Source organism: Morone saxatilis, unplaced genomic scaffold (genome assembly GCF_004916995.1).
Source record: "Morone saxatilis isolate NCDOM2014 unplaced genomic scaffold, NCSU_SB_2.0 Contig14, whole genome shotgun sequence".
Classification (NCBI taxonomy): domain Eukaryota; kingdom Metazoa; phylum Chordata; class Actinopteri; family Moronidae; genus Morone; species Morone saxatilis.
The window spans coordinates 6,584,197-6,611,382 of NW_023339696.1; the positions used below are offsets into that span (position 1 = coordinate 6,584,197).

The following is a 27,186-nucleotide window of genomic DNA, read 5'->3' on the forward strand; positions in this document are numbered from 1 at the left end:
ATGAGTATGTGTGAGTGAGTGTGTGTGTGTGTGTATTCAATACGTGTGGGCAACCTTTGTAACAAACCTAATCCAGCTCTTGATCTCCCCAGTGGACAACCAGCACATGCTGCACTACATCCGAGATAAGACAGCAGTCCCATATTTTAGCAACTTGGTCTGGTTTATTGGCAGCCATGTCATTGAGCTGGACAAGTGCGTGCAGACAGATGAAGAGTAAGTGCCATCTCTCTTTTTTCAGTTTTTCCTCAGTGTAATTCTCTTTGCAGCCTCAAGTGGTCAGGCTTGTTTTTGATTTGTAACTGTGCTCATTTCTATTAAAGAGCAAAATACATTGTATACACTGCATTATAAAATATATTGCAACTTACTTACTCACTGTACCACCTGGGAATTTCCTTTTTAAGTTTAAAGTTAAAATGTTTTTTTCCCACTGTATTCCCGTGTCATAGTATCTATGTGGATCTACACATACACGAAGATGCCATTTGTGTTAAAGCTTAAAAGAAATTCTACACAGCCCTGCCACACAAATAAAAAAATCACCCAGGAGCTATGATATATTACCCTCACTGTAATATATAAATATATATTATTTTTTCAAAGTTTGGCCAACTTAATGATGTGCAATTTGAAAAAAAATGTGAAAGTTCTGCCCAGATATGCATTTAAAAAATATACAGTAAAGCATGTATACCATAAGTTTTTCATGCCTGAAGGTGTTTGATTTTTGACCACTTCGCCTACCTAAATAACACGTCCCCCTCTTTCTCTCTGCCTCTCTTTGTTGTGTCCCAGACATAAGAACAGAGGAAAGTTGAGTGACCTGGTAGCGGAGCACCTTGATCACCTCCACTACCTGAACGATATTCTCATCATCAACTGTGAATTCCTCAATGACGTTTTGACCGACCACCTCCTTAATCGCCTGTTCCTGCCCCTCTATGTCTACTCTTTGGTTAGCCCCGAGATGGTATGTTACCTTCACCTGAATGTCTAAATGAATTGTGATTATCAGACTATTAAATTGTTTCAGCTCTCTGCTTTGTCCCTTCACTTTCTCCTCCTTAATCTCATTGTGCATTTTTCTTTTCTTGCTTCCCACTAGCTATAAAACTGCTAACTATCTGACCTTAACTGGCCTTTTATTTTTCTGTTTCTTTAGTCTGAAGATCGAAAGATCAACCCTCAGGTGTCCCTCTACCTGCTGTCTCAAGTAAGTAAAACGCACACATGCTCATCAGACGCTACCGTCACCAAAGCACTGGTATATTTTAGTTGTGTGGTTGGATTTTTTGAAGTTGGGTTGTATAAGGTACTTATCCATAGTCAGTAAATGGCAGTTAGCACAGCCCCAGTTTGGAGAGGCGGGTAAAAGTACCGGCATGGAAGCTAAGCAAAGCACTGCTGTGGACGGGGGCAGCAGAACAACGTATTTTAGTCACCTAAAAAATGCCCACCCAAAAAATCTATATCATCTTAAATGTACTCTTTATTTAGAATGTTTTCACTTCTTTACCTTGTTATCAGACAGCCCTGTCTGACGAGGAATTTAAGTTGTTTTATTGGTCTCTTCATAGCCGCCAGACTCCTTTTAACAAATGCAGTAATTTTCCTTGCAGAACCCGGAGGTTTCTGGTTTACTGCTGCCTCAATCAGTTAGTTTGCTACATGTCATCCCCTCTTTCTGCTCCTTTCCACTTACCCTTTAGCTTTCCTGTCGAATAAAGACAAAAAGCCTTTCTCGGACAGTATAGCAAGCACTGAGAAATGTATTGCTTCAAATGACTACATTTCCCATCAAAACTAATTGGACATCCACATAAAACGTCAGTTTATCATATAGGTTAATCCCTCAGGAAATGTGTTAAACATGGAATAAGAAAAGAGTAAACTTTGAGTTTCAGCTTGTTTGTAGATTTGTTTTACCTTTGCTTTACTTTCCCATTCAAGGTAAACCTGTCCAATGAACACGTTTGAATGAGCAGGTTACTTAGTGGGAGGCAGCCATATCTGTATTTTTGGAGGCTTACTCTGTTTGTAAAGTGGACAAACTTTTATACATGCTCCATTTGATTTTCAAAGAACCGTTCTTGTTTTAGGAGACATTTTTGTCACTGATTACTTTCCTAATCGTGTATATCTGTTTCTGTAGGTGTTCCTGATCATCCACTATCAACCAATGGTCAACGCCCTGGCTGACGTCATTCTCAATGGAGACCTATCTGTCTTCACCCCTCAGACAGATATACACAGCACTCACAAGAACACGGTAACACACTAACACACACACACACACACACACACACACACACACACACACAGTACAAACCAGCATGCATACCAGAAACACAATAATAAACACCACTCACAGAATTAAAAAACCACTGATGTGCAATATGGACACACACAGCAGACTGCAAGTTGCGATACAGAGTCACACACACACACACACTTACTTGGGAGTACAGCACACAAGCATACTTGCTCCAGCAACCGCATGGATACATGCGCGTAGATACACATGAATACACATGAATACACATGAATGCACACACACAACACACAAAGACTTGGTTCCAGAAGGTGCGTGTAGGGTGGTATGAGATCGCAGGGTCATGGTTTTCTCCATGATTCACCCACATCAAGGCAGCAGTATGCAAATTACCGACATTGTTTTTCTTCTTTACATTTTTCAACCTCTCTCTCCCTTATTTCTATTTCCCATCTAAGCCTTGGATTGAAACCTCCTGTCTGTTCTTGCGTTGTTCTCTCATCGGCTCTTTGTATTTACATCTGAGCCTTTATGTTATTTCCCTTTTTACTTTGTCTTTCTGTCTATCTCCCCCTTGCCTCCCCCTCATCTTCCCCATCTGATTCCCCTCATTTCTCTCTTCCTCCCATTTTCTTCTTCTCGTGATTTGGTTTCCCCACCCCCCCACCACCCCTCCCTCTTCTTGATTTTTTTTGACCATCTGTTTTTGAAGCCAGGTGGGTGTGATGAGGTAGTGAGCGTTTCTGAGAACCCTTGTGGTTATTCTCTGTGCTGTGTGTGTGTGTGCACGCTAGACCTGTGGCTGTTGTAAGAAGCGGCCTACCTTTTCAGTGAATGTGAGAAGAGGTGTGATGTCTTAACGGTGTTGGTCTACCACAACAGCAGGCAACCAGACCCAAACTAGTTACCTGCCAGCTGTTCATTCAGCAGTGCTTTTCTCTGTCGCTGCATTTTGTGAACGTCAAAAAGTGCCACGTGTTGCATTTTTTAAAACGCATGTTGCACTTTGTAAAAGATTAAGTATATGTACTGCAGATGTCAGTGAAATGTCATGTGACTTTTTTAGACCAGTAATCCTGCTCATTTTCTGTGCTAGTTCCTGTGTTGTTGGTTTTTTTTTTTTGCCACTGATCAGCTCACAGCACAGCAGGGACTTTGATGGTTTGCCTTCCTCAAAGGCACCACAGAATTCAACAGTGACTTTAACTTGAATTAGTATTCTCTGTTTAATCAGGTTTTCTTATTCTAAATCAAAGACAACTTACTACTTCAGATGGTGTTATTCACTTGCATTTAACCTGTAGTGATGCGTCTATCTTTGTGTCCTCGTTCGTAGCTTGAATGTGCTCATACCTATGTTCAAATTGATGGGTTTGTTCATTCTGCGTGTCTGCAGGCACAGAGGACAGCTGTGTTTTTGCACAATGTTTCCTTTTTTGAAAAAGCCCATGACAATTCCTGACAATTCCTGAATGAAGATAAAAAAGTTGCAGAGAACCATTCTTTTAGGTGCACGTTGGACTACGGATATGAATTGCTTCCGCCACATCAGATAGAACTGCTGTCGTGTTATTGTGTGATTTATTGTAGTTGAAACACAAACAGAAGATGAGGCATGGCCTGTGTTTCTGTGCAGGTGGTCAAATGGTACTTCCTGTTTGTCTATGAAGTGGCAGGAAATTAGGTCACATGATGGAACAGTGACAGGGCTGGCTCACCTAACCCAAATCTCTTTCCTGGAAGAAGTGTTGTGGGGTTTTTTTTCTCTCTCTCTCTCTCTTTTTAAAAAAAAAAAAAATGTTTTACTTGCAAGTGCACCAGTTAGATACGTATATGATGTCAACATATGCATTTCTGTTCAAGTATGTTTTTCTCCAAAGCACATGCAGCTGTTTAAGTTATGTGCATATATATCTTTGAGCTGCAAACGGTGCCCTCTTTTGATGTGCTGCTAGGTGTGTTTGTGCAGTGGTTTGTCTGAGCATGTGTGTAGGTTTGCCTTACATGCTCCCTGACCTCCATTAATTTCTCAGCATAGGCTCAGTGTGAGCGGTTTACCAGAACATAGTCAGCTAACAGGTGCAACACACACACACACACACACACACACACACGGCACACCACACACGCCGACACACACACCACAAACACACAACACACACACAAACATATACACATATACATTTATACATTTATACTAGTCTGTGGTGTATTTCTGACAGGGTACACACTGTTTTTAGCAGCAGCTACAGTGTTACGGACAGATAATACAACTAACAGTTTTAAGTATTGCTGGCTACAGGAAGGGTTAAAAAGACTCGATTCTGTGGAAATGAGTAGCTAAGGCGGTAATAGCCTCAAAATAGGGTTGACTTAATCTGAAACAAACACTTAAAACACATTTTAATCTTTGACAACTTGTAATAAATTTTATTGTTGGAATTATTAATAGTAGTATTTATCGTCATTATGGTTACCCAGTTTTACTGTAAGTTGCCATCTTTGCTCAGCATCTTATCATGTACCAGCTGTTTCCTCTTGTGTGCATATCTACATTTTTGTGTCAGTTGTATGGCTATGTGTGAGAAGTGCGTTTCGCCTAGTTCCAGTTTGGTTTCACAGAAGGGGTCTCAAAGCCACCGATCAACTGTGTATGCGTTTGTGTGCTTTTGTGCCAAGTGGTCAGTTTCTCCTCTATTCTTATCAAGTTTATCAGGGAGGAAGTGGTTTGTGCGTGTTAACAGACTTTGACCAACAAGATAGTGCAAGAAGGATTTACTGTAAGGCTCTGTGTTTGTGTGCATGTCTGAGAAGATATAGCCACATCAGTTTGCAAATGTGTGTGTGTGTGTGTGTGTGTATGCTATGTGTTGTAATGCATGTTCATGTGTGTCTTTTTTTTTTTTTGCATGCACATCTACCAGTAAGGCGTTACACTGATATTGCTTTCTGGAAACAGGACGGTTTCTTATCTGGCCACCTGACTGAATACACCCCTCCAATTGGCTTTTTCTCACTTGTTTTGAACTATTATCTGCCTTTTGTATTCAGTCACAGAACCGCCGCTGCTTCATTTGAACCAAAAACGTCTTTGAAAGCACATGATAACAAAATACTTTTGTTATTTCATGATCACCAAAAAGGACTTCGACATAATGTAGAGTTGATCGAGTGATTGCTCCATGATCTTCACTGTGATGTCTTCCCTTCTCACACCCTTGCCTCTCTGTTTACTCTCTGTCCTTCTCCAACCCCCTAGGCCAGTGCAGGAGGTGTGCGTCGGTTCACCAAGCCCCCAGAGTCTCTGGAGCGCTCTCTGGAGCTGTCCCGCCACCGCGGCCGCAAGAGAACTCAGAAGAGGCCAAACTACAAGAACCTGGGCGAGGAGGAAGATGATGAAAGGGCTGGGGGAGGAGGCAGCGGAGGAGGAGGAGAGGAGGGATGGGACGACGACGGCAGAGGAGGAGAGAGGGAGGGAGGCCGAGAGAGGGAGAAGGGAAAAGGTACAGAGGGAGTAGGAGGGAGTTCTAAGGGAAGCAGAGCGAGTGGGGAGACGGCGGAAGGTGAGTGTGTGTCTCATTGGACACAGCAGTACAGGACTGTGTTTGTGAGTGTTTCTTTACTCCCATCAATCAGACACAGTCTCCCATGATGCACCTTGGTTACCCAACAGCCACTACAGCAGCAGCCCTTGTCTCCAAACGGAAAAGAGAGTGACTAACTCTTCAACAGAGAGAATAACTAAACAGATGATAGCAGCTTAGCTTTTACTGTAAATGTGCTCTGCTTTTTTGCTTTTCATTTTGGGCGCTTAATTCAACACATGTGCACAACTTGCTGCTGTTATCTTCATGCATTTAATATTTATTGCCAAATTCATACTAGACTATTCTGCCTGTTGCACAGAAGTAAGACATTTCTCTAGTTAAGGCATGATTCCTAAAAAAGGAAGAGTGTAATTAAAACAGAACAAATGTCAAAGTTGAGGCAGAAAGAAAGTAAATTTAATCCAGAATTCCTCTTTGGCTAGTTTTGAGATGAGGCCTCCCTCTTTCAGCTGCTTCCCCTGTTTTGGCACCTTTTCATTTTCCCCATGGTACCACCTATCACATGTCCAACACAATCTCCATGGCAGCCAATTGTCCATTCCCACGGTGACACACCATCCATCCTGTGCTCCTCACCTCTCCGCCTGTCTCTCACTCCTGCTCTGTGTGCATGTGTGTGTGTTAGAATCTGAGTGTGTGTGTTTTAAGTAAAAAAAAAAAAAAAATAAAATAAAATCTGAAATGATTCCTTCTCTACTTTGACTGAAAAGACACTTTTTTTGCAGATAGTCTTTGTACATCTTCAGTGTTTCTCAAGTGGGTTTTAACACTAAAGGCACCGTGGGCTGCTGGGGAACAGATGGTTTCAAAATGACACATGTACCATTTGGGGTGGAAAAACAACACCTACCCAGTTTAACTGATCGATAAAAAAAGAGTGATAAAACCTTTTGATGGATAGATGGTAACTTAAATGACTACTTAAGATCATTGGTTGAAATATTCCTTGCATTATACATACTTAACATCAAATAGTAGATTTTATGCATTGAAAATGAATATTTCATTCTCCCGTCAACAGTAAGCAGACACTGATGGCATGATTGGTCTATTTTTGCTGTTTTAACACATTTTATCATGAACCGGTGAAGAGTGAGAAGGAAGCACTTTAGATTCTGCATTCATTATCACTGGTGACATTTTTCTTCATAACTATGATGTGTGTGTTTTGTTTAGGCTGTGTGATGTGAATGTGAACAATATGGACTAAAAAAAAAAACTTTACATGTATGGACATTTATGTAATTAAGTACAAAGTATATGATGTGTGTGCACACAGAGATAGAGATGGTGGTAATGGAGAAGTGTAAGGTGTCAGAGCTGACGGAGCAGAACATCACTGATGAAGAGAAAACTGCTGCAGCCACCCGCACACACACACAGAGGAGCAGGTACATGTTCACACATATCTGAACACGCCGAACTATTAGATTGGTCTGGAAGTGGAAAGAATGAATAAAAAGAAAGACAGAATGTATGTACTTATGATATTTTCTCTCTCTGCAGACCGTTCTTAGACATGGTGTACAGTGCTCTCGACTGCACCAACGATGACTACCACGCCCTGTTTGTCCTCTGCCTGCTTTACGCTGTCTCACACAGCAAAGGTTGGCCTTTCTTATCATTTATACACATGTAAATGTACACAGGTAAATGAAGTTAACTGGTATCCATATCTGAGGTCCATATATGCCTTGCACAGATGCTTATATCTCTAAAAAGAGGACTCAACCCAGAGAACTGAATACATATGGTTTATTTCTGTTTCTGGCAGAGAACTGTTCATTTCCTACTTTATATCTAAACAAATTAGTTTCAATATACACTAATTTGCCATCATATTAGGTACACCTAGCTAAAACGAATGCAATCGAACACAGCAGTCCTGCAATAAATCCTACCTTCATGAAGTTGTGAGTAAGTTTTTGTTGAAATTGTTTTAAGGAGGTGTTGATTCAGTTTTATGATAATTCTGGGGGGTGTAGTTTGTGGTGTTGTTAAAGTGTGTTGTGTTATAGAGTAGGGTGGCACAATTAATCGCAGTTTAGCTAAGTGCAATATCCAGATCTCAAGAAGCTGCAGTTTAAAGGTAAAATGTGTGTCAAAAAACGCTTATGATTAAATACCATAGTGCTGCAGAGATCCCCTGGCCTATAAATGTTCTAGAGATCTAAGAAAACATGTTTGTTTGGTACAGACCCCAAAAAACAATCATTTACAATTAATTAATTTAAAATTGTGATTGCAAAAACAATAATTATTAATATTGTGCAGCCCTAACTGACAGATGTTTTTACTATTTAGTTTCCATTTATATCAATGAGAGTAGGCTAAATAACAGAACCTCTCTATAACGCAGTTCCATAGCACCGCAAGCTACATCCTTCAAAGTGACCTTACAGTTAAATCAACAGCTCTCTAAAACAGAGATATACATTGTTAGGAATGTTTTTTAAGCTATAACATCACAGTATTCATGTTTATGTGCCCATATCTCCATGCAACTTCTTCCTTACCTGGCCTGTCTCCCTGCCTGTCTGTCTGTAGGTATAAACCGAGATCTTCTGGAGCGCCTGCAGTTGCCAGTTCCTGACCAGGAGAGGAGCTCCTACAGCCTGGTGCTGGTCGAGAGACTGATCAGAGTTATGAGCGTGGCGGCACAGCCAGGTAACGCACACCCACCGTCACCTGCCTTTTGGATCGTAACATTTTTAGTTATCTAAATTACTAATAAAAGCCATTCCCTCAGTTGAATTCCAGTTTGAATACCCATTACTGAGCACAGCCGTGTGATGAATATGAAATTATTTGACATGCTGTTCCATACCACAAACTGAACAAAAACGTACGAGTATGGACACAGTCTGTATAAACACAGTCTGTATAAACACAGTCTGTATGAACACAGTATGTATTAGAAGAAGTTGTGTAAGTGAATTGAAATATAACGTTTCATGAACACATTCTGGTCCATTAATTCCATATTAGACATTATCATTATCATTGTACACATTATTCCATGTTAACTGTGCTTTGTTGAGCCTGTGCGGAACTTCAGTAATGTATCCTCCTTACCTATTTATATATTTATGCGTGTGTGTGTGTGTGTGTGTGTGTAGATGGTAAAGTGCGCCTAGCTACACTGGAGCTGAGCTGCCTCTTACTAAAGCAGTCTGTGCTGTCTGGAAACCACTGTATAATCAAAGACGTTCATCTGGCCTGCCTGGAGGTACAGCACACACAAACATGTACACGCTACTCAGGATACAGAAACAGTAATCCCAGAAACACACATAAATTCTTACATCTTACATCCGGCGCCGGCGCGAGCAGACAGATCTATCTATCTATCTAAAGAGTTTCAAGTTGGATCTTGTCCAGAGTTTTGCCTCCATTGCAGTGAAACTATTAGTTCCTCAGAATCTGCAGCTGCATCTGTAGTGTGTGTGTAATGGTTTAAAAATTATGACAAGCAGGATCAAACCTTTTCTTTTTCTCCAGTAAATGCCTTCTCCTCCTCATTTCCTCCCTTCTGACTCCTCTTCCTCTCCCTGCTTGTACAGCAAATTTTTCTTCCTTGTCCTTCTGGGAAATTTTGAATTTCTTGTTCTCTCAATTCAGTGTAATCCTTTCCCACCCTCTCTTCACAGGAATTACAGGAAGTTGCTTTTTTTTAATTTGTTTTTTTATTTCCAGATATTTTTTATTTTTTTTTTATGTTTTTAAATTCACTGTCTGCTCTGTCTGAATTTAAAAGTGAACTGAAACCTGGTCACGGTCATTTTACAGTATTTTCTATTGAATTGGTCTGGCTGGGTTTCACTTAGCACTGATACCAGTAAGTTTAACATCGCTGGGGAGTTTCTGGTGAATTTCCAACGTCTGACACTAAGGTTTAACATTAAGGAAGAGCCCCTTTCAGTCGGGTCACAGTTTGTTTGGCTGAAAGGGTAGTTTTTAGTTTTGTTTTTTGTCACCTTGTGACTTCTAGCTCTCTGTGTGCTAGCCACAGAGACAATGACAAAGTGCCAGAAACCTGACCCTAGAAAAATATGAATTCTGTTAATATTATTTTAAGTTGGCCCTGACCCTGCTAATTCTCTTTCCACCCTACTATGGGGAAATAGCTGATAATCATGTTACTAATCTCTGACAGGAAAGAAGAACAGAAAGAACACTGGCTGTATATATACTTAAAGTGAATGAGAAAATCAGAGAAGGATTTGATGCTGTTAAAGGAATTAGTCTTGCATAACACAGCACAAGAGTGACTACTTAACAGTTGTACATTAGATTCCTATTAAATTTGGCATTCAAAAGCAGTTATTTATTGAATATACATGTGACAGCACTTACCTTTGATCGGAAATAGCCTATAAGAATAGGCATAAGAAACAATATGCCTTGGAATTACGTGTTAAGTTAAGTATCTCCTAGTAAGACTAATTGTGCCTTTGTTCTGAATTAAACACTGGAGCACTTAAGTGTATTTTCAGCAGCTGCTTATATTGTTATTCGCAATACTGTGAATTGTGGTGATGTGTTTCTGTAGAGCAAGTTTATGTTCAAGGTTAAAGATGAGGTTGCACAGATTTAAATTAGTGAAGCTTGTTGGGGAGCAATTAACTTTAAATTAGCAATTCATGTTTTTAGAATGAATTTGCTTTGTTAAGATCAAGATTTGTTTGTATGAATTATTTACTGTTGTATTATGTTAAGTGGAAAGGTGTAGCAGTTGGTAAAATACATGTCCTTCTGCCTACTCCATTTTCTTCTAGCAATATTTACGTTTTTTCAGCTCCTCAAATAACGCAGTGATTAGTTAAACGCAGATTTTTATAACCAACAGAATATCACACACAACAATTAGTTTCTTATTTGTTCATTGTTTGAAAATATAAATTTAATGAAGATATGTTTGTATTTTGTTTGTGTGTATGTTTAACGAGTTCAGACTGTATTTGCAACATACTGTTTATACTTCATGTTTGTGTTTCCAGGGTGCTAGAGAAGAAAGTCTCCATTTATTGCGGCGATTCTACAAGGTGAGTATATGCAGTAACGCACAGAAACAAGATAACAAGATAACCAGACTCTACCCAATTCTCACACACACACACACATGCACCAATAACTTACAAAAATAAGTCATTTCTCTCCCATCTACCCACACATATGCATATGCAGTATATTGACACAGACAAAGTATAAAGGACAAGTTAAGGGACAGCAGACAGACAAAACATGCAGACAAGCAGACATTGTGTAATGAAATTATATTAATGCAAAATGTTTTGCATTTTACTGGCTGCAGTAGCACAATAGGATTCCTGTCATAACATGATACTTGGGTGGGGAAGCAGACAGTGGGAGAATAATTAAGGAAAGAAACAATTGAAAAACAAAGTACAGACAGACAGACAACAGAACAACCATTTCTTCTTGAGAACCGCGTTAAGCCTCTTTTGTATGTCATTTGCGTGGACGTTTATGTACGTGAGTGTATCCACTGATAATAACTGAAACTATTTCCTTGAATGTGCAAAACTGAAAGTGTTTTCAATGTTTTATACAATGGCACATTTACACACTTAGGCTAAAGTTCAGTGCAGTCTGCTTTCTGTTTCTCTTTAACTATCGCATCAGTTTTGGAATTAGTCACATGTTTGGCTGAAAAGTTGTATTTCAGAATTCAGGAAAATGTCATTGTGATTAACGTGCTGACTCCAAACCACATTGAAAAATATTTTTTCTGATTTTAAAAAAAAAAAAAAACATGGTTATAAATGACCAATAGTAGTTTTTTCTCTTGTTAACTGGCTTTTTGTTTCGAAACTGGAACTCCCAGCAGCTGAAAATAAAGGCTTAAACAGATTTTCAAATCCTGCCTTAAATAATGTTTCCTCTCAAACATCTACAGTTCATAAAGATATTCATCAGGATCACAGTGCAGTGACACAGTAATACAGTAAAGCTGCTGTCTTTAAGAAGTGGAAACAAAGTTTAAATGACGATTTTATTAAATAAAATGTTTAAATAATTAAAAAAAATATGAATCTCCTTTTGATTAAATTAACCTTACAACGAAGCAAGAGAAAATGTTGGATGTTTTGTAACTGAGAAATTAATGATACAATCCTCTTGTAAATAATGTTGCTCCTTACTCATTAAATTAGTTTTTTTTAATTTCATAAAACCTCACGACTGCAATTCCATTTAACACTGTGTTCATCAGTTCAAGAACACTTTCATAGTGTAGGCGTTGTGTCAGTTGAGTGGTCTCCCTCAAAATGAAGATGTGCTTGCATTAATAAAAGTAGCCTAGACATGTCAGGGTGGTTAGATGAACACAATGAACTGAGGATGAGTGTGTACATCATCACAATCAATGTCCTGTCCGTTAACTGTGCATATCCAACAAACTGTCTTATCTGTCCAGCATTTCCTGTTTTGGTTCACAACATCAACATCATTTCAGTGATGGGACATCATTTAAGAATTGCTCTCCCCCTCCCGAAATCATTAATATGGGTGATGTGATGGATTTGTGCACAGCGCTGGGAGTATGTTGTTTTGTTGAAAGGGGCCTGCAACAGTTTCCAGATAATAAGCAGTCCTTTTTTTAGTAAGTCATTCATCTATTACATGCAGCAATAGGAGAATGTGGTTATACTGGGAGGACATATGGCCATACACTCACACACACCCAAAAAGAACACGCACAGCATCAACTCCACAGAAACGGATTGTTATCTGACAGTGGCGTGAGAGTGTGTATACTTCCATACACTGGTTTTACACTCTGCATGCATAGACGTGCACAGGCAGATGAGTCAGCTGAGTGTATGATATCAACATGCGATTATGGCCACAAGGTGGAAAACACAAAAGAGGAAATCTGGATCAGTCATAATGTTTTCATGACACACCCGTAGCTGGTTAAACTCTGTGTCCACTCAAAATATGTTTTTCTTTAAATTAGATATTTAAGGGGAAAGCATGATTTGTGAGTCAAATCTGGTACAATTTGCAAGTGGGATGTAGAAACTTGAAGCCACCGCTGCACATACACTGAGACGGGGCTTTACAGTGGAGTAGGAGACATTTTTTGTGCAGCAGGAAAACAAAATTTTCATATTCTGAGATCCTGAATTTTTTTTTAGGAAGGAGCATGGCTGTCTGGGTGAAGGAATTTCCCCTGTGGTGATTTATCAGTCAATCAATCAGACTTTATTTGTACAGCACTTTTCATACAAGCAAAATGACCACCCGAAAGCGCCTTCTCACACCCAAATAAACCCTTTTTCAGAGCAGCCCTGAGGCCGGAGGGGCTATCATGATGAGGGATACTGAGAGTAGCGCTGCGGTTTACCGACCCCGTGCTTCTGCCCCCTGAGAGAGCGAAACGCGATTTTATTCGCCCCAGACACACAATTCTACTCTGTTCCCTGCGGACTCACATTTGTAATGAGTCGTCGTATCACCCTGTTCTGCCAGGCGGAAGTGTTCTTTAGCTCACTCCAAGATTTTTTCGGTTCATTAATGTCAGCTTCCTTCTGTGACTGCATACATCGCTGCTTCAATGAGTAACAGAGAATTGTAACATTCTGGCAACAGCTCATTAATAACGGCCGCAAGAACTGTAAAAAAATCTCCTTATCACATTCATGATATATACTCACATATTATACTACCTACCCACTATACGGCGCGTACTAGTGATTCACTATATATAGCCCACTACTAACTCATAACATATATAATAGCCGTGATAATACTATATATATATATTAATATATAATTATAAGCACAAATCAGATTTTTTTAATTGGAAATGATTGTGGTTATATAACCGATTATATACCACCCTTGCGGCCTGGGGAGACCTTTGTCTGTGAGCCTATTGCAATTTCCATGTTTTGTCTCTGGCTTTCTACTGTCACTATCTAAACAAACATTACAGTCTTCTAGTGAGTGGCTGCTTTGCACTGTTCCAATATGATGCCAAAACAAGAAAGAAGAAGTAAGATGTGTTTACAATTCAGAACAGTGTGTACATACAGTAGAGTTACATAATTGGACATAAAAGATGCATTTGCTTATTTCTGCTTTTATGCATACTGGCATTTTCACAGCTGAGTTTCATGCAAAAAGAAGCTGAACTCAGTATCAAAGTTCACCCAAGTCCAAGTTCACTGCAGAGGCCACATTCCTCTCTGGCTTATTTTAACTGGCTTCCAATTTTATTATGTCATGGCAGGGTGAGGAGATCTTTCTGGACATGTTTGAAGATGAATACAGGAGCATGACGGTTAGTTGGTTTGTTTTCCCTTGTAAAATGAAACATGATTTAACTGAGATTATCGTTGATTTGATGTTACTCATGTCTGTCTGGGTGCTGCACATGGGCATGTCCGTATGTGTGTATGTTGCAGAGTAAACCACTGAATGTGGAGTATCTAATGATGGATGCCTCAGTACTGCTGCCACCCACCGGTACCCCTCTGACTGGCATCGACTTTGTCAAGAGACTGCCCTGTGGGGATGTGGAGAAGACACGCAGAGTATGCCCACACACACACACACACACGACCAAGCTCATTCCCCATTGCATTTAACACTTACGTCTGAAATCAATAAAGGATTGTAAATGAAATATGAGTTTTCCTCTTGAGGGCAGATGTTTCAGCCTCATTCTGACAGTGTTAAATACACTGTATGATTGATGTCACAGTATTTTTAGGAGCCCTGACTAACGGTTTGTGTGTGTTTGTGTGAAACCTCTACACTTTCTCTACAGGCGATCCGTGTGTTCTTCATGTTGCGGTCCTTATCGCTTCAGCTACAGGGAGAACCTGAAACGCAGCTGCCTCTGACCAGACCTGAAGACCTCATCAAGACAGACGACGTCTTAGACCTCAGTAAGACACACACACACAAAGAAACGTAGAGGCATACTGTATACGGTACAAAACTAGTCCACAGGCCGCAGGAAAGCTGATGTGTTCATTTATCCCTTTTCACTTTGAGTCAAACATCAGAGGGTGCAAGGACAACACAAGAGACTAAATTAAGTCTATTTAGTTCAATTAAAATATAACCTAAGAGAGTCAAGGACTGAGAATTACAGAGCAGGAGAAAACAACAATTCTAACCACCCCCTAGTTATCCACTCTCTTTTCTAAAAGGCTAATACTCTCTGCGATCTATAACAGAGATGTATGAGAAGAGTGTTAACAGTATCTAGACACAAGCAAACATTCACAACCACAGCGGCGCAGAGACGAGCGTACAGAAACGAGAATGTACGCACACAGCTTCCCACACACTGAAGTAACCTGAACACTCTTCTCTTACTGTATACAGGTGTGTAGATGTTATGGAAACTTGCACGTGGTTAGCTTTGCCTTGCAGGATATCACAAATACATTTGCACAGTGATGTGAACAGGAGCGATGACACTGTCACACACGCAGTGCACAAGATTTGCAAATCTGTGCATCCTTTTTTTGGCATGAGAATTGCACTTATTTGTGGCTCCTTGATGCTGAAGTTGTGATGAACAATACAGATGTAAATATGCTACCTTATACCATCATGAACTCTAGGCTTTACCAGGGTGCCTCGCTCAATTGTATTGAAGGTTAAGCCTAGTTCTCATTTTTATTCTCTGTATTCCTGTGAACAAATTCCAGTATTTCCAAACTGTTAAATGACTGCAGTCCTACCCTTTTATATCTTCTTATCTTGAGGAGATTTGTTTGTGTGATTTGCAGGGCTCCTGACCTTTAGGAAATATAATCATAACTACTTTTTAATTTTACTTGGAACTGAGTGTTCTTTCCAAATAATCATCAGATATCAAGATAACCTTGTTTTGGAATAGATTAAGGACATACAACCTACACTGTTGCTGTCATGACATTATTATTTAATTCCACTTGGTTATTGTGTGATTCAGTCAGATACTGTTCACCACCCAAGAACAATCGAATAAGAAGCCTCACTGTCTTCTGCTTCTGTCTCAGTGGAATTAAGTTAGTATAGTTGGCGCTGACATTTCGATCCCAAGTCCAAGTCGTGCAGGTTAGATGAACTGTTGACTTTAAATTGCTTGTTGGTTTAAATGTGAGTGTGAATCGTAGTCTTCTATCCAGGGTTAGATGTTTGTTTGATATATTTATATTAGTGTTGTAGTTTGTTTACCACTGCCCTATACAACTTAAGCATTTCAGTCTAATACTGTATACTGTTTAACTCATGGTTTCATTCTGAGAATAGAGAGTTGGATAATAGACAGGAAGCCCATCTTCCTTATTTCAAATGTATTCCCTCATTTTAAACTTTATTTGAATAAGCATAACGTCTCAGAAAGAAAGTAAGGTTCACCACAAATTCCTCAAAGCAGATAGTGTGTCATACAGTATCTATATTAGGTGTATCTTAAGATGCAATTCAAGAAAACCTCCTTTTCTGTCTGCTTTCTTTTCCCCTTTTACAATTTCTTTGCACCATCTCTGTTCTTCTGTCCGTCTTTTTCTATACCAATCAGTCAAAAAAAAATTACACACTTTTGTAAAAGATATTACTTGCACCACTGTACAAGTAAAACGTTTTATGTTTTGTTTTCTTTTAGGAGTATTTGCGATTTCAAATGATTAAAATGGCCGCATATATACCATTTAAAATTACTTAGAATTTTATATAAAGAGAAGAGCACATTGTAAATTCCACTGGGTAGTTTACTTTGATGACTGTACCGGCTGTGGTAAATTTAGGTAGTCATAGCCTTTCAGGGTTATCATATCATCTGTGATGACTGAGCTGCAGTTTCAGTACATTTTGGAAACACATTCGCTGAACGATTATTGACTTTATCCTGAGAAAAGTGGCCTGATGAAGGGATCAAACCAGTGACACAGCAGTGTGCCTTCAGATACTGAAATGCTTTTCATTGTTGTGTTGCCAATTCCATTTTTTTTAATCCATTTTTGTCTTCATACATATTTGACAGCTGACCTAGTTTTAATTTATGAAATACTTTTTGTGATCGGTGCGTTTTTTGGTGAAAGATCTACTTTCATTTTCGTAAACCCTGGTGATGGGGGGAAAACATGTTTTCTTAATTTCTTCTTTTGGGATGGGGGTTGGTTATCTTGAAAAAATCTCTTGACAAATGGATGGAAACTGTGGCTGTTTTCATGATTCCAAATGCCTGCCAAAAGAGCCTGTGGCAGATTTAGGTAATGATAACCATCATCATATCAGTTGGGCCATGGCTTCCAGTAACTTCTTGTCGCTTGAAAAGATAATTTAACCAATCTTTGTTTGGTATCAATGATTATTTATATTGCATTTAACTCTACCCATGTGTGATTTAAAAAAACGATTTCCTTGTTGTTCTCACTTTTTTACAGCCATGGCCGGATGCATTATATTTTCAGTTTGTCCGTCCGTCTGACCCATTCTCGCGATCACAATATCTCAGGAACGCCTGGAAGAAATTTCTTTAAATTTGGCAAAAATGTCCACTTGGACTCAAGGATAAACTGATTAGAATTTGGTGGTGAAAGATCAAGGGTCACGGTGACCTCACAAAACACGTTTATGGCCATAACTCAAGTATTTATATGCTAATTATGACAATGTTTTGCACAAATGTCTGGTCTAATAGGATAAAATGATGAAGTGATGGCTATTTATATCCAAAAAGGCTAAACGGTCAGCTTCACTGTGACATATCGTTCTGCAACAACACTTTTAATTGGCCATTTTTTGGAAGGGGAGATAATGACATTCATATTTGGTCAGGTACTGAATTGGTGACATTAATCTTGGGTGCCCACCTTAAAACTATAACTCAACAAAGTCAAGTGAAATCAATTTCTAACCCTGAGTCTCCTCAGAACAGTCTGCTCCTTCCTGAAAAGCCCTTCAGTGTTGGGTGTCCATTCCAGTTTTTTATTGATCTATCAATATAGTGATATCTTCCATTCCACCAATCGATGAAGGCATTCAACTGTGAGACAGTTATTCTAGTTTTTACTAAGTCACTGTCACTTTCATTTACGTATGGTGGTTGACTAAGAACACACTCATACAGAGTAATCGTGGCGAGCGGAATGGTTTTTCCTCACAAGTTGGGGGATTTAAACCTGCAACCTTTCACCCACAAACTCTTTTTCTGACCAAAAGCCTGTCACCACTCCATTTCACCACATCCTCTGGTAACTCACACATGTCTGCACATTCTTATTGGGTCAGAAGAGTATGAGCATTGTGGTTGCAGAGATGGTATTGCAAGGGCGGGGCCATGTTGCATTCCCATCAACGGGAACATTGCCATACGTGTAGAAGTGCGTTGGAGGAAGGGCACCTAGTCAGATTGCATACATGTGTGACTCAAGGGACATTCACGTTGATGCTGTTCTAGAGTATGGAAGTTCTGCAGAAGAGTGCAGCAGTGGAGTTTATTGTTAAATTACTAATTTATTACGTAGTAAGATTCATTTCACAGTGGCTTCATAAAATTATGAACACCTCCTTGGATTTTCCGTGATTGTTTTTTGAGTTGTTTTTGGTCCTTGTAATTAGTTGAAAGTGAGAAATAATTGTTGAAACATCTGATGACACTGATGTGTTATATAGTCTACTGAGCTTTTGGGGTTGAAATACTCAAGAGATTTGAGGTTTAACTAAACTTAAGTCACATGTTGTTCACACAAGTGAATACTGTCACGCCATTGTCTGCCTGCAGTAATGTTTGTTCAAGCTGGCAGGTTGATTAGGGACACTTGATAGCTCAAGGGAATATTTGCAGGGAATGTGAATGTGAATACAAGCATTTAAGGCTGTCAGCTGCTTGCTGCACTGTTGTCTGGCCCTTTTTACTGAACATTTATTTTGCTCAATGGTACTGCTGTTGTTGTTAAAACAGGGAGAGCAGAAGGTGTCTTACTTTAGTCATCCTTTTTTTTTTTAAAGTGAATAAAAGAACCACATTTCTGAAGAACGGCTGAATACTTTATGATGGCAAAACTGGCCTGATATATGATGACAGCCTTCGGAACCGAAATAACCATTTTATTTGCTGAAACATCAATATTCCATTAGTTTAGTATTAGTTTTGTTATGTATATATAGTTCTTTACTTCCTTCTTCTGAGAGGAGCAGTGGACCTAAAAATTCACTTGACTAATACGTGGAAACACTGTTTACCTCATGAAACTTTCAGAGAAAGGTGTTTCCCTGCAATTCAATGTTTTGGATGAAAGTACTTCGAAAACAAATTCAGTGCTTGAAACTGTCACTGTGTCAATGATCACCATGTCTGTGAAAGGTCCCACATTTTCAGCCTTTTTGACCAGGAAAGTTGACCCACCCAAATCCTCTGCAGTCAGAAGTCAAGTGGAAGTTGGGGGTGGGAGGGTTTTTTCCCAGCTGGTCCGGGGATTCAAACTATCAAACTTCCCCTAATTTCTCTGACCATTTGCCCGTTGACGTCCCTTCTCTGCAATGGTAAATCGGGGACTACCTCTCCAGCTGCAGGTACTTTTCACTGCTCACCATTTTCATCTATTAATATGGGTTAGTGTGAAAGTCATATAAATAGAACCCCACGTGTATGATTTACACTAAAAGCCACTGTGTGCATCAACAGCTGTCTGACCTTGAGAAAAAAAAAAAGTAATTAAAAATAGTATTTCACCAGAAGAAACGCTACTACTGCACTGAAGGGCCAACTTAAACAAACAAAATGGATACTCAATGACTTCCAAATGATTTCACATGTATAGCATTAGTCACATTCCAGTTTAAAGTTGGATTGGCCAGGATTCTTGAGAATAAGAAATGAAGTAACATAAATATAAAGTGGTATGAGTAAGACTATGACATTAGTGGGGCTGTACCGTCAGTGTGATATTACTTGTTTGCTTTGCAGTAGCTTTTGTGGTAAACTGAAGTGAAGCTGCTGAGATGTAGGCTTATCGTCTCTTCATCGTCCTCCTAGACGTGTGGGAGAAAAGCGTCTCTGTCCTTTAAAAGTGTGTAGCAGTCTGTCTGTTTTGACTGTGCGTCTGTCTGCCTGCTCTATCAGTGTGTTTATAGTGTACATTATTTTGGTTGGTATAAAAATCAAATACAGCTCTGCAGTAAAACACATAACTACACTTAATTAGGAACAGTTTATAACTAACAGGTCATTTTTCAGGGGTAGTATTACTGTACACTTTAAGGAAGTTTTTATTTTTTTCTTTAGATGGTTATATTTGATATTTGTGTTTTGCACCAAGGCTTTTTTTTTGAAGAAGTTGAATCATTGTATTCATTTGTAACATAAAACAGAAGTAGACTGTTAAAGCTACAGTGCTCATTTTAGTAAGTCATCTATCAGAGTAACACTGTGTTCCGCCACTTTTGTCCTAACTAGAATATCTCAATCTATCACATGGATTAGCCTACATTTTATACAAACACTCATAGGACGCAGCAGATGAATCCCATTGATTAAAGTGATCCCCTGACTTTTGGATTATTGTCGTGATGGTACAGAAATGTAATAACTTTTGCACTCTGACTTTTCCTGTAGTGTCACTACCTGTCAGAATTTGAAGAATCATTCTTGCTCTAGCTGTTAGTGTTATGCAAACAGCATACTTCATATGTCTTGAATGCAGAACATTGGTCCTAACAAGTGACAATGTGTTTGGTAAAGATCACAGACAGATATGAGGAACCTATTCTATTCTACCTCTACCTGAATTACACACTGTAGCAATACATTAACGGTCATATCTGTCCATCTTTTTCAGATAACAGCGACCTTATAGCCTGTATGGTGGTTAGTAAAGAAGGCGGCCAGGCCCAGAGGTTCCTCGCTGTAGATGTGTACCAGATGAGTCTTGTCGAACCAGAAACTAAACGCCTTGGATGGGGTGTAGTCAAGTTTGCTGGCCTTCTGCAAGTAAGAGAAAAGTGATGTCGTGTCTGTGTGGATGTGTCTTAAAGAGCTAAAGTGCAAAAGAGTAAAGAGTGCTATTGAAAACACATTTGTGTGTTCCTGTTTTTTTATTGTTTTATTTAGCTGTTTCCCCCTAGCTTTTTACTGCAAGTACATATGCTTTGTAAACATTATTGTTTCTTTGTCCCATTCCTTTTTTTCTTAGTCTTTTCTCCACTGCCACCGATTTGTCCTTCCTATTTCTCTTCTTTTCCCTTCTTCATTTATCAGATGTTGGTTTTGTTGTTTCCCGAGCCCTTTATATCATTTTCACTGGAGAAATGCTAGAATTATATCATGGCATAACATACTTTACTGTCACTTCTATGTATTTTAAGTGTAAACATGCTTACATGCTGTGTACTGGTTGCTGGATCTGCATTGGAGAATACATACGGTATTCTATTGTGAAAGTGTTTTCCCACATACTTTGAATCTTGTTACTATAATGCTTCCTTCCTTATTTCGAATGTCATGTTAGCTACTGTTTTTGGGTGTGAACCTGTGAATGTAACTTTGGTCATTTAAGGCGCATTTATCTGTTTCTCAACTCATTTTCTATCTGTCTGTCTTTATCCGTCGTTGTCCCACGGTTTTATTCTAATTTTCTTTTACCTTTTCATTCTTCACATTCTCTGTTTTCCTCTTTCTTTACCTCTCACCACCCTCTCTCTCTCTCTCTTTCTTCATCCCTCCCTCTCTCAACAGGACATGCAGGTGTCTGGAGTTGAAGATGACAGCAGAGCACTGAACATAGTCATCCATAAGCCGAGTTCCAACCCCCACGCCAAGCCTCTGCCCATCCTGCAGGCCAACTTCATCTTCGCCGACCACATCCGCTGCATCATCGCCAAGCAGAGGTTGGCTAAGGGTCGCATCCAGGCCCGACGCATGAAGATGCAGAGGATTGCGGGTGAGAATACAGGAAGCCTTTTAAGGCTTCAGCCTCACGCTTTGGAGGTCAAAATGACCCATTTACTTTTTGCACAGGACGGCTGAAAGTCTTTCAGAAGCTACTTTTGAGTGCAGAACAGACGTTTTTACAAGAAATCAGTTAAACAGAAATGACTCAGAGAAAAATGGAACACTTAAAAACTGCTACTCAACACTGACAATAAACAGTGCCAAATCGAATCGAGTCAGCAGTAATGTGCAACCACAGCAAGCCTCCAAGATCTTCAACAAAAGGATTAAGTCTACTTAAAAACCACAATCAAAATATATGCTACTCTCCAACAGAAGTGACCACTAATCTCTGTATTAAGAGCTTCATAGCATCAGTCAGTTCCCAGAATCAGTGTCCTTCTCTTGTCCTTCAAATCTATTTATTTCATTAATTACTTTCAAAATGTTACTTTCTCAATTTCCTTGAGTTATCAGTTTTGTTCCCTTTTCCTGTCATCCATGATATTCAAATTTTTCAACCACAACTAACGTTGGTGATCTGAAAGTTAAGTCTACCCGACTGCTGTACTCTTTCTCAGGTGCTTTAAATAAAACACAAAGACCTCACAATGAAATGTCTAAACTATTTTGTAAATATGTCCCAATGCATATTTCATCTACTGGCCAAAATGGCCGCTCCTCATTTTTGTGGAGTCACACAGAAAAGTAATCAAGAATCGTTTTGTGCTGCAAATACTTGGATGGATTTACCCATCAGTCACTTATACTCCCAGTCCCAGTTAGAATTGCACATAGAAGTAGAAACAAGATATCTGAAATCTTGCCAATGCAGTCAAAGCCAAGGAGGATGTGAACCCTGCCAAACCCCATCCAAAGCCCGCTCTCCTCTGAGTTTAGTCCTCTTCTATGACACAAGGCAGGCTACGTTCTCTGTAGTCTCACAACAGGTCCCAGAGTGGGATGCTTTAATGGTGCTATGTTTCTATCCCTCTTACACTCTTTGCTTCCTCTGTACGCAGCTCTGTTGGACCTACCTGTGCAGCCCAGCGCAACGGAGGTGCTGGGTTTCGGGCAGACTGCCAACGCTTCACCCAGCGGCCTGCCTTTCCGATTCTACGAGCAGTCCAGACGGGCGCCCAACGACCCCACAGCAAACAGATCGGTCTTCGGCTCCGTCGATAAAGTACCAGGTGACCAAGGTCCACTGCCAACATATAGCTGCTTTAGTCTGTACACTGCTCTGGAGATCCAGAAATGTATCTTGCTTTATATCGAGACACAGTAGACACTAAAAGGATCTGAAGGATTATACAAACATCATAAAGCAACGACAGTACCCGTGTTTGACACACACTGCATACTTTATATTTTAATAATCAATGATAGAACACCATTCTTTTTGAGTCTTAGAGAAAACTTTTTTAGAAAGTTGAGAGAAATAGTGATTATATCTGTGGAAATGGGTTTGTGATTTGATCTTTAGTGCAGAAGTCTAACAGTGAGTCAATCTTGTTCCTATCAGGAGACAAAGATCAGAGGCTTTGTGTAGAAATAAGACTCCTGAGAATACAGTTGAAAACTCCCCTACCATTGCTTTCATTTTTAAAATCCATGCATTTTATTTTATGCGAAATACCATGTTTGTTCGTTTAACCTTAGGTTCCCTTTTGTCTGTTGCCTCATCTGTTCCTGCTAGACCCTTAAGCGCAGGTTATATTACCTGCTGCAGTCCCTGAATAGGACTCTTTGTCTGACTGAGCAAGGACACCTGCTGCCGCTCTGGAAATAACTTTCAAATGCAGAGTTCCTAAATCCGTCAATGTGAAAATGATAGCAAGCTTCTGTTTGAGTCAACATTTATTGAAATGTATTTATAGCCACTTTAAAGGTCAACAAAAGTAATTATGTTTTTCTGATTAGTATTCATAACTGCTTTAGTCTGTACACTACTTCAGAGTTTGTTTGTTTCAGTGTTAGGTGTGTGTTAGTGTCAGGTAAATTTAAGCAATATTGTAAATACATTTTAAGTCGATCTCTCAGAATTAGGTAAATTTAAAAGCAAACATAAGGTTACAAAACTACACACAAAAAAAAACGGAAGCTCACACGAGGCACATCTTTTCTTGTACATCGATGGCTAAAATACGATTGAAAAGGCGACATTCATCAACAAAAATTAGGATGCTAGGACTAGATATTGGTCGGGCAAATAACTTCCCAGCCATGGTAACACATGCGTGTGTCTGTTCGTGTGTGTCTATGTTCATGTGCGCCATCTCCAGGTTTCGCAGTGGCTCACTGTGTGTCGCAGCACAGTCCCTCGCCCCTCTCCTCCCCCTCGCCTCCCTCCAGTGGGAGTGGGAGCACAGGAAGATGTGACTCTGTTACCGCAAGCACTATATCAGCTCAGAGCCCCACAGGTAGCTCACACACAGCACGTCCACATTCCCCACATACATAAATACATGCATAAAGAAGCTCATACGGTATATTATAAAACGCACATGTTGGATTATATTGTAAAAACGGAATAACTGTATAACGTAGCCAGACTCTTGAAACTGAGGTGTTGTCAATACAGTATATGTGCACTATACAGCACACACATCCTTTTACGTGTAGAGTATTGGGTGAGGTACATATGAACAAACATGCCACAGAAACCACATTAGTTTGCACAAGGTGTCAGTCGAGCTGTTGGTATATACCCAGGGTACATAAGCATCATATGTATATAAATATATATGGAGTAGGCGTCTGCTTGTGGTGTTCCTTTGCCAATGTAAACAATAACATTGTGTTCTCCAAAGAACCTGTACTAGTGCATTCAGGTCATTCTTACTATAGGTGATATAGTACGTGCGTAAACAAAGACTTGTTTGAAGCAGTTTCACTTTAACTCACCTGAACGCAAGTAAACGGAATACAAAAGCAGGTAAACGACAGAAGAAAGAGGTATTGGGAAGGTTAGGATTAGGGTATAGGTTAGGGTTGGAGTATGATGGGTTGATGAAAATGAAAATGTGTTTGCAGATCTGACATTGATTATTGTAAACCAGTTTCGTTGTATCTTTCATACTGCACCATTACACTCTTACAATGTAAGTATGCTCACATAGTGGTTTACATCATAGTACGTGGGTTATGTTGTAAATGTTCTACTAATACAACTGCTGTTGCTGCTGCTACTTTAACCTTCCTGTGCAGTTTGTCCACCCTGTACCTCTTTTTCTCTAGGTTTTTATTTCCCCACATTGCACATTATAAACTGTACATTTGCACATGCTTTAGTCTATATTTTTTGCATATTCCATTCATTTTATCAATGTATTTTCGAATATATATTTTACATATTTAAGTAAATGTCTATTTTATATTTATGACTCTTACTTTTACAGTGCTACAGTTTCAGTTTCTTACTATATTTTAACCATTATGCAACACCACAGGTTTTCCCATACAAGGTAAATTCCTTGTATGTGAAGCCTACTTGGCAATAAACCTGTTTCTAATTCTGAATAAAAGGAGGTACTTGCTGAACACCCTGCGCTCTGCTGCTCAGTCGTCAGTCTGCCTCTGTCTGTCCATATGAGTGTGTGGCACTTCCTACCTGCATAGATCCCTGTAGTAGCTACATAAAGTTCTCCTGTGTGTGTCTGTGTTATCATGAAATTCTGAGCTATGTTTTTGGCAAAGGACTTTCTACTGAGATTAGGAAATATTGTGGTATTTCACCAGCTTGAAATATTACATAAATGAACTTGTTTCACAATTCAGTTGCATATCATGGTACGTTGTTTTCTCACAGTACATTTTATTGGAAGCTACATTATTTTTGACCCCTTTAGAGCATCTCTGTGCAGAAAATCAACATTATCATATCCGAACAAACATTTTTTGAAGCCTTTATTAAAGTAAAGTCACATCATTTCACACCAGAAACCTTAAAAATGTGTATCTCCCTCTGAGCTCACCTGCCTCACTCTCTCCTCTCCTCTAGATGATGGTACGTTTTTGGAGCACACCCCGCCCTCCTCCTCAGGCGGAGAAGGGGAAGGTGGAGGTGGACAAGTAATGCAAGTCTCCTCTACTCCCTCGGCTGCAGTCACGGCTCCCGCCCTGGCCCCGAGCCTCACCCCGGCGTCCCAGCCCACCATCTCCCTCCTCACCGACAACAACGCAGACGCCCTCAGCGTGGAGTCACTGACGCTGCTGCCCCCCGCTGACTCACCGCACCTGCACCCCTGCACCAGCCACACTCCCGCGACACACTCCCTCCAGAGACCAGACGCCTCCATCACGGAGGAGGAGGACGAAGAGAAAGAGGTTTCTGCTAGCAGATTATTTATACAAATGTTGACAATAATTAGTAAATGGGGAAAGCAAAGAAATCATTTACTTTACATTGTGGAACACAGAAGAAATTAAACACAAATTGTAGTTTGTAGAACACAACACACACACACACACACACAGACACACACACTACGATTGGCTGAATCAGTCAGGAACCCACCACACACAGCACGTTCTACCCAACTGGAGTTTCTTAGGTGGCAAGTAACCGCTAATGCCTCTGCATGCAATGTCAAAAAGACATGGTACATTACAGACAGACGTCAGCTAACTGTGTCTCGTACTGTGACTGCAATTGTATTTCGTGTTCCACAGATGCAAGATGACCAGCCACCACCAACACCCAAAACACGGGCAGGTCTTTTAAAATACCTCACAAGGTGGAAAAAAAAAAAAAAAAAAAAGGTCGCAGCAGCAGCGGTGGTGTTATTTGTATGTTGTCGTAATGTGTGTGTCTTCTGCGCTGACAAACCAATCAGAATGAGTACAAAAACGTTTGCTGTTGCGCGCCTTTTACACGCGCTCCGTTAAAAATACACCGATCCTGACTCAGGAGTGCACAGAAATCCCCAAAATGTGCTTTAAGCCCTCCCCTTAGTTCGGACCGAGTGCCATGCCGTCCTCTGCTCTCTCTTCTCTCTCTCACTCTCTTCTCTCTCTCTCCGTCTGTGTGAGTAAGAAAGAGTCTTTTCTTCATGTGCAAACACAAATGTTTGGAGATGCCTCCAAACCCCCTTAAAACTACTCACATCACCCTGCAGGTCCGCAAACATGAAAACTATACACTGCAGGCAAACTGGATAGTTCAACTATCCACAGCTTCATGGGTCTTCTGTGTGTGTGTGTGTGTGTGTGTGAGCTGGCGATGTTTATGAGTTATGAGTGGTGGTGTTGCTTAATTGTTCAGCGGGAATCTGGCGTTTCAGTGCCGTGTCTCTGCAGTCTTTGACTGCTCAGCAGTGACTTCCGTCGAGTTGGTCTCTTTCCCTTGCAGGCTCTTGGTCATGTTCACCCTCTGGTGTGTCTTCAGGCCTCTCCAC

General features: G+C 40.0%; 1 protein-coding gene across 4 annotated transcripts in view; it reads left to right on the forward strand.

Annotated features, from left to right (window-relative positions):
- The window catches only part of clec16a (C-type lectin domain containing 16A), a gene marked incomplete at its 3' end in the record, with an annotated part of 37,666 nt that extends 11,550 nt beyond the window's left edge, over positions 1–26,116 (forward strand). For 2 of the 4 annotated variants that reach the window (XM_035655411.1, XM_035655412.1), the window contains 18 exon segments: positions 93–216; positions 799–973; positions 1,166–1,216; positions 2,156–2,272; positions 5,535–5,838; positions 7,163–7,274; positions 7,390–7,490; positions 8,431–8,550; positions 9,003–9,112; positions 10,884–10,928; positions 14,144–14,194; positions 14,319–14,447; positions 14,684–14,804; positions 20,697–20,848; positions 21,593–21,797; positions 22,810–22,980; positions 24,073–24,210; positions 25,791–26,116. In XM_035655411.1, the coding sequence (XP_035511304.1) occupies positions 93–216; positions 799–973; positions 1,166–1,216; positions 2,156–2,272; positions 5,535–5,838; positions 7,163–7,274; positions 7,390–7,490; positions 8,431–8,550; positions 9,003–9,112; positions 10,884–10,928; positions 14,144–14,194; positions 14,319–14,447; positions 14,684–14,804; positions 20,697–20,848; positions 21,593–21,797; positions 22,810–22,980; positions 24,073–24,210; positions 25,791–26,116 (2,552 nt within the window). 4 annotated transcript variants of the gene reach the window in all.
- Positions 26,117–27,186: the final 1,070 nt, after the last annotated feature.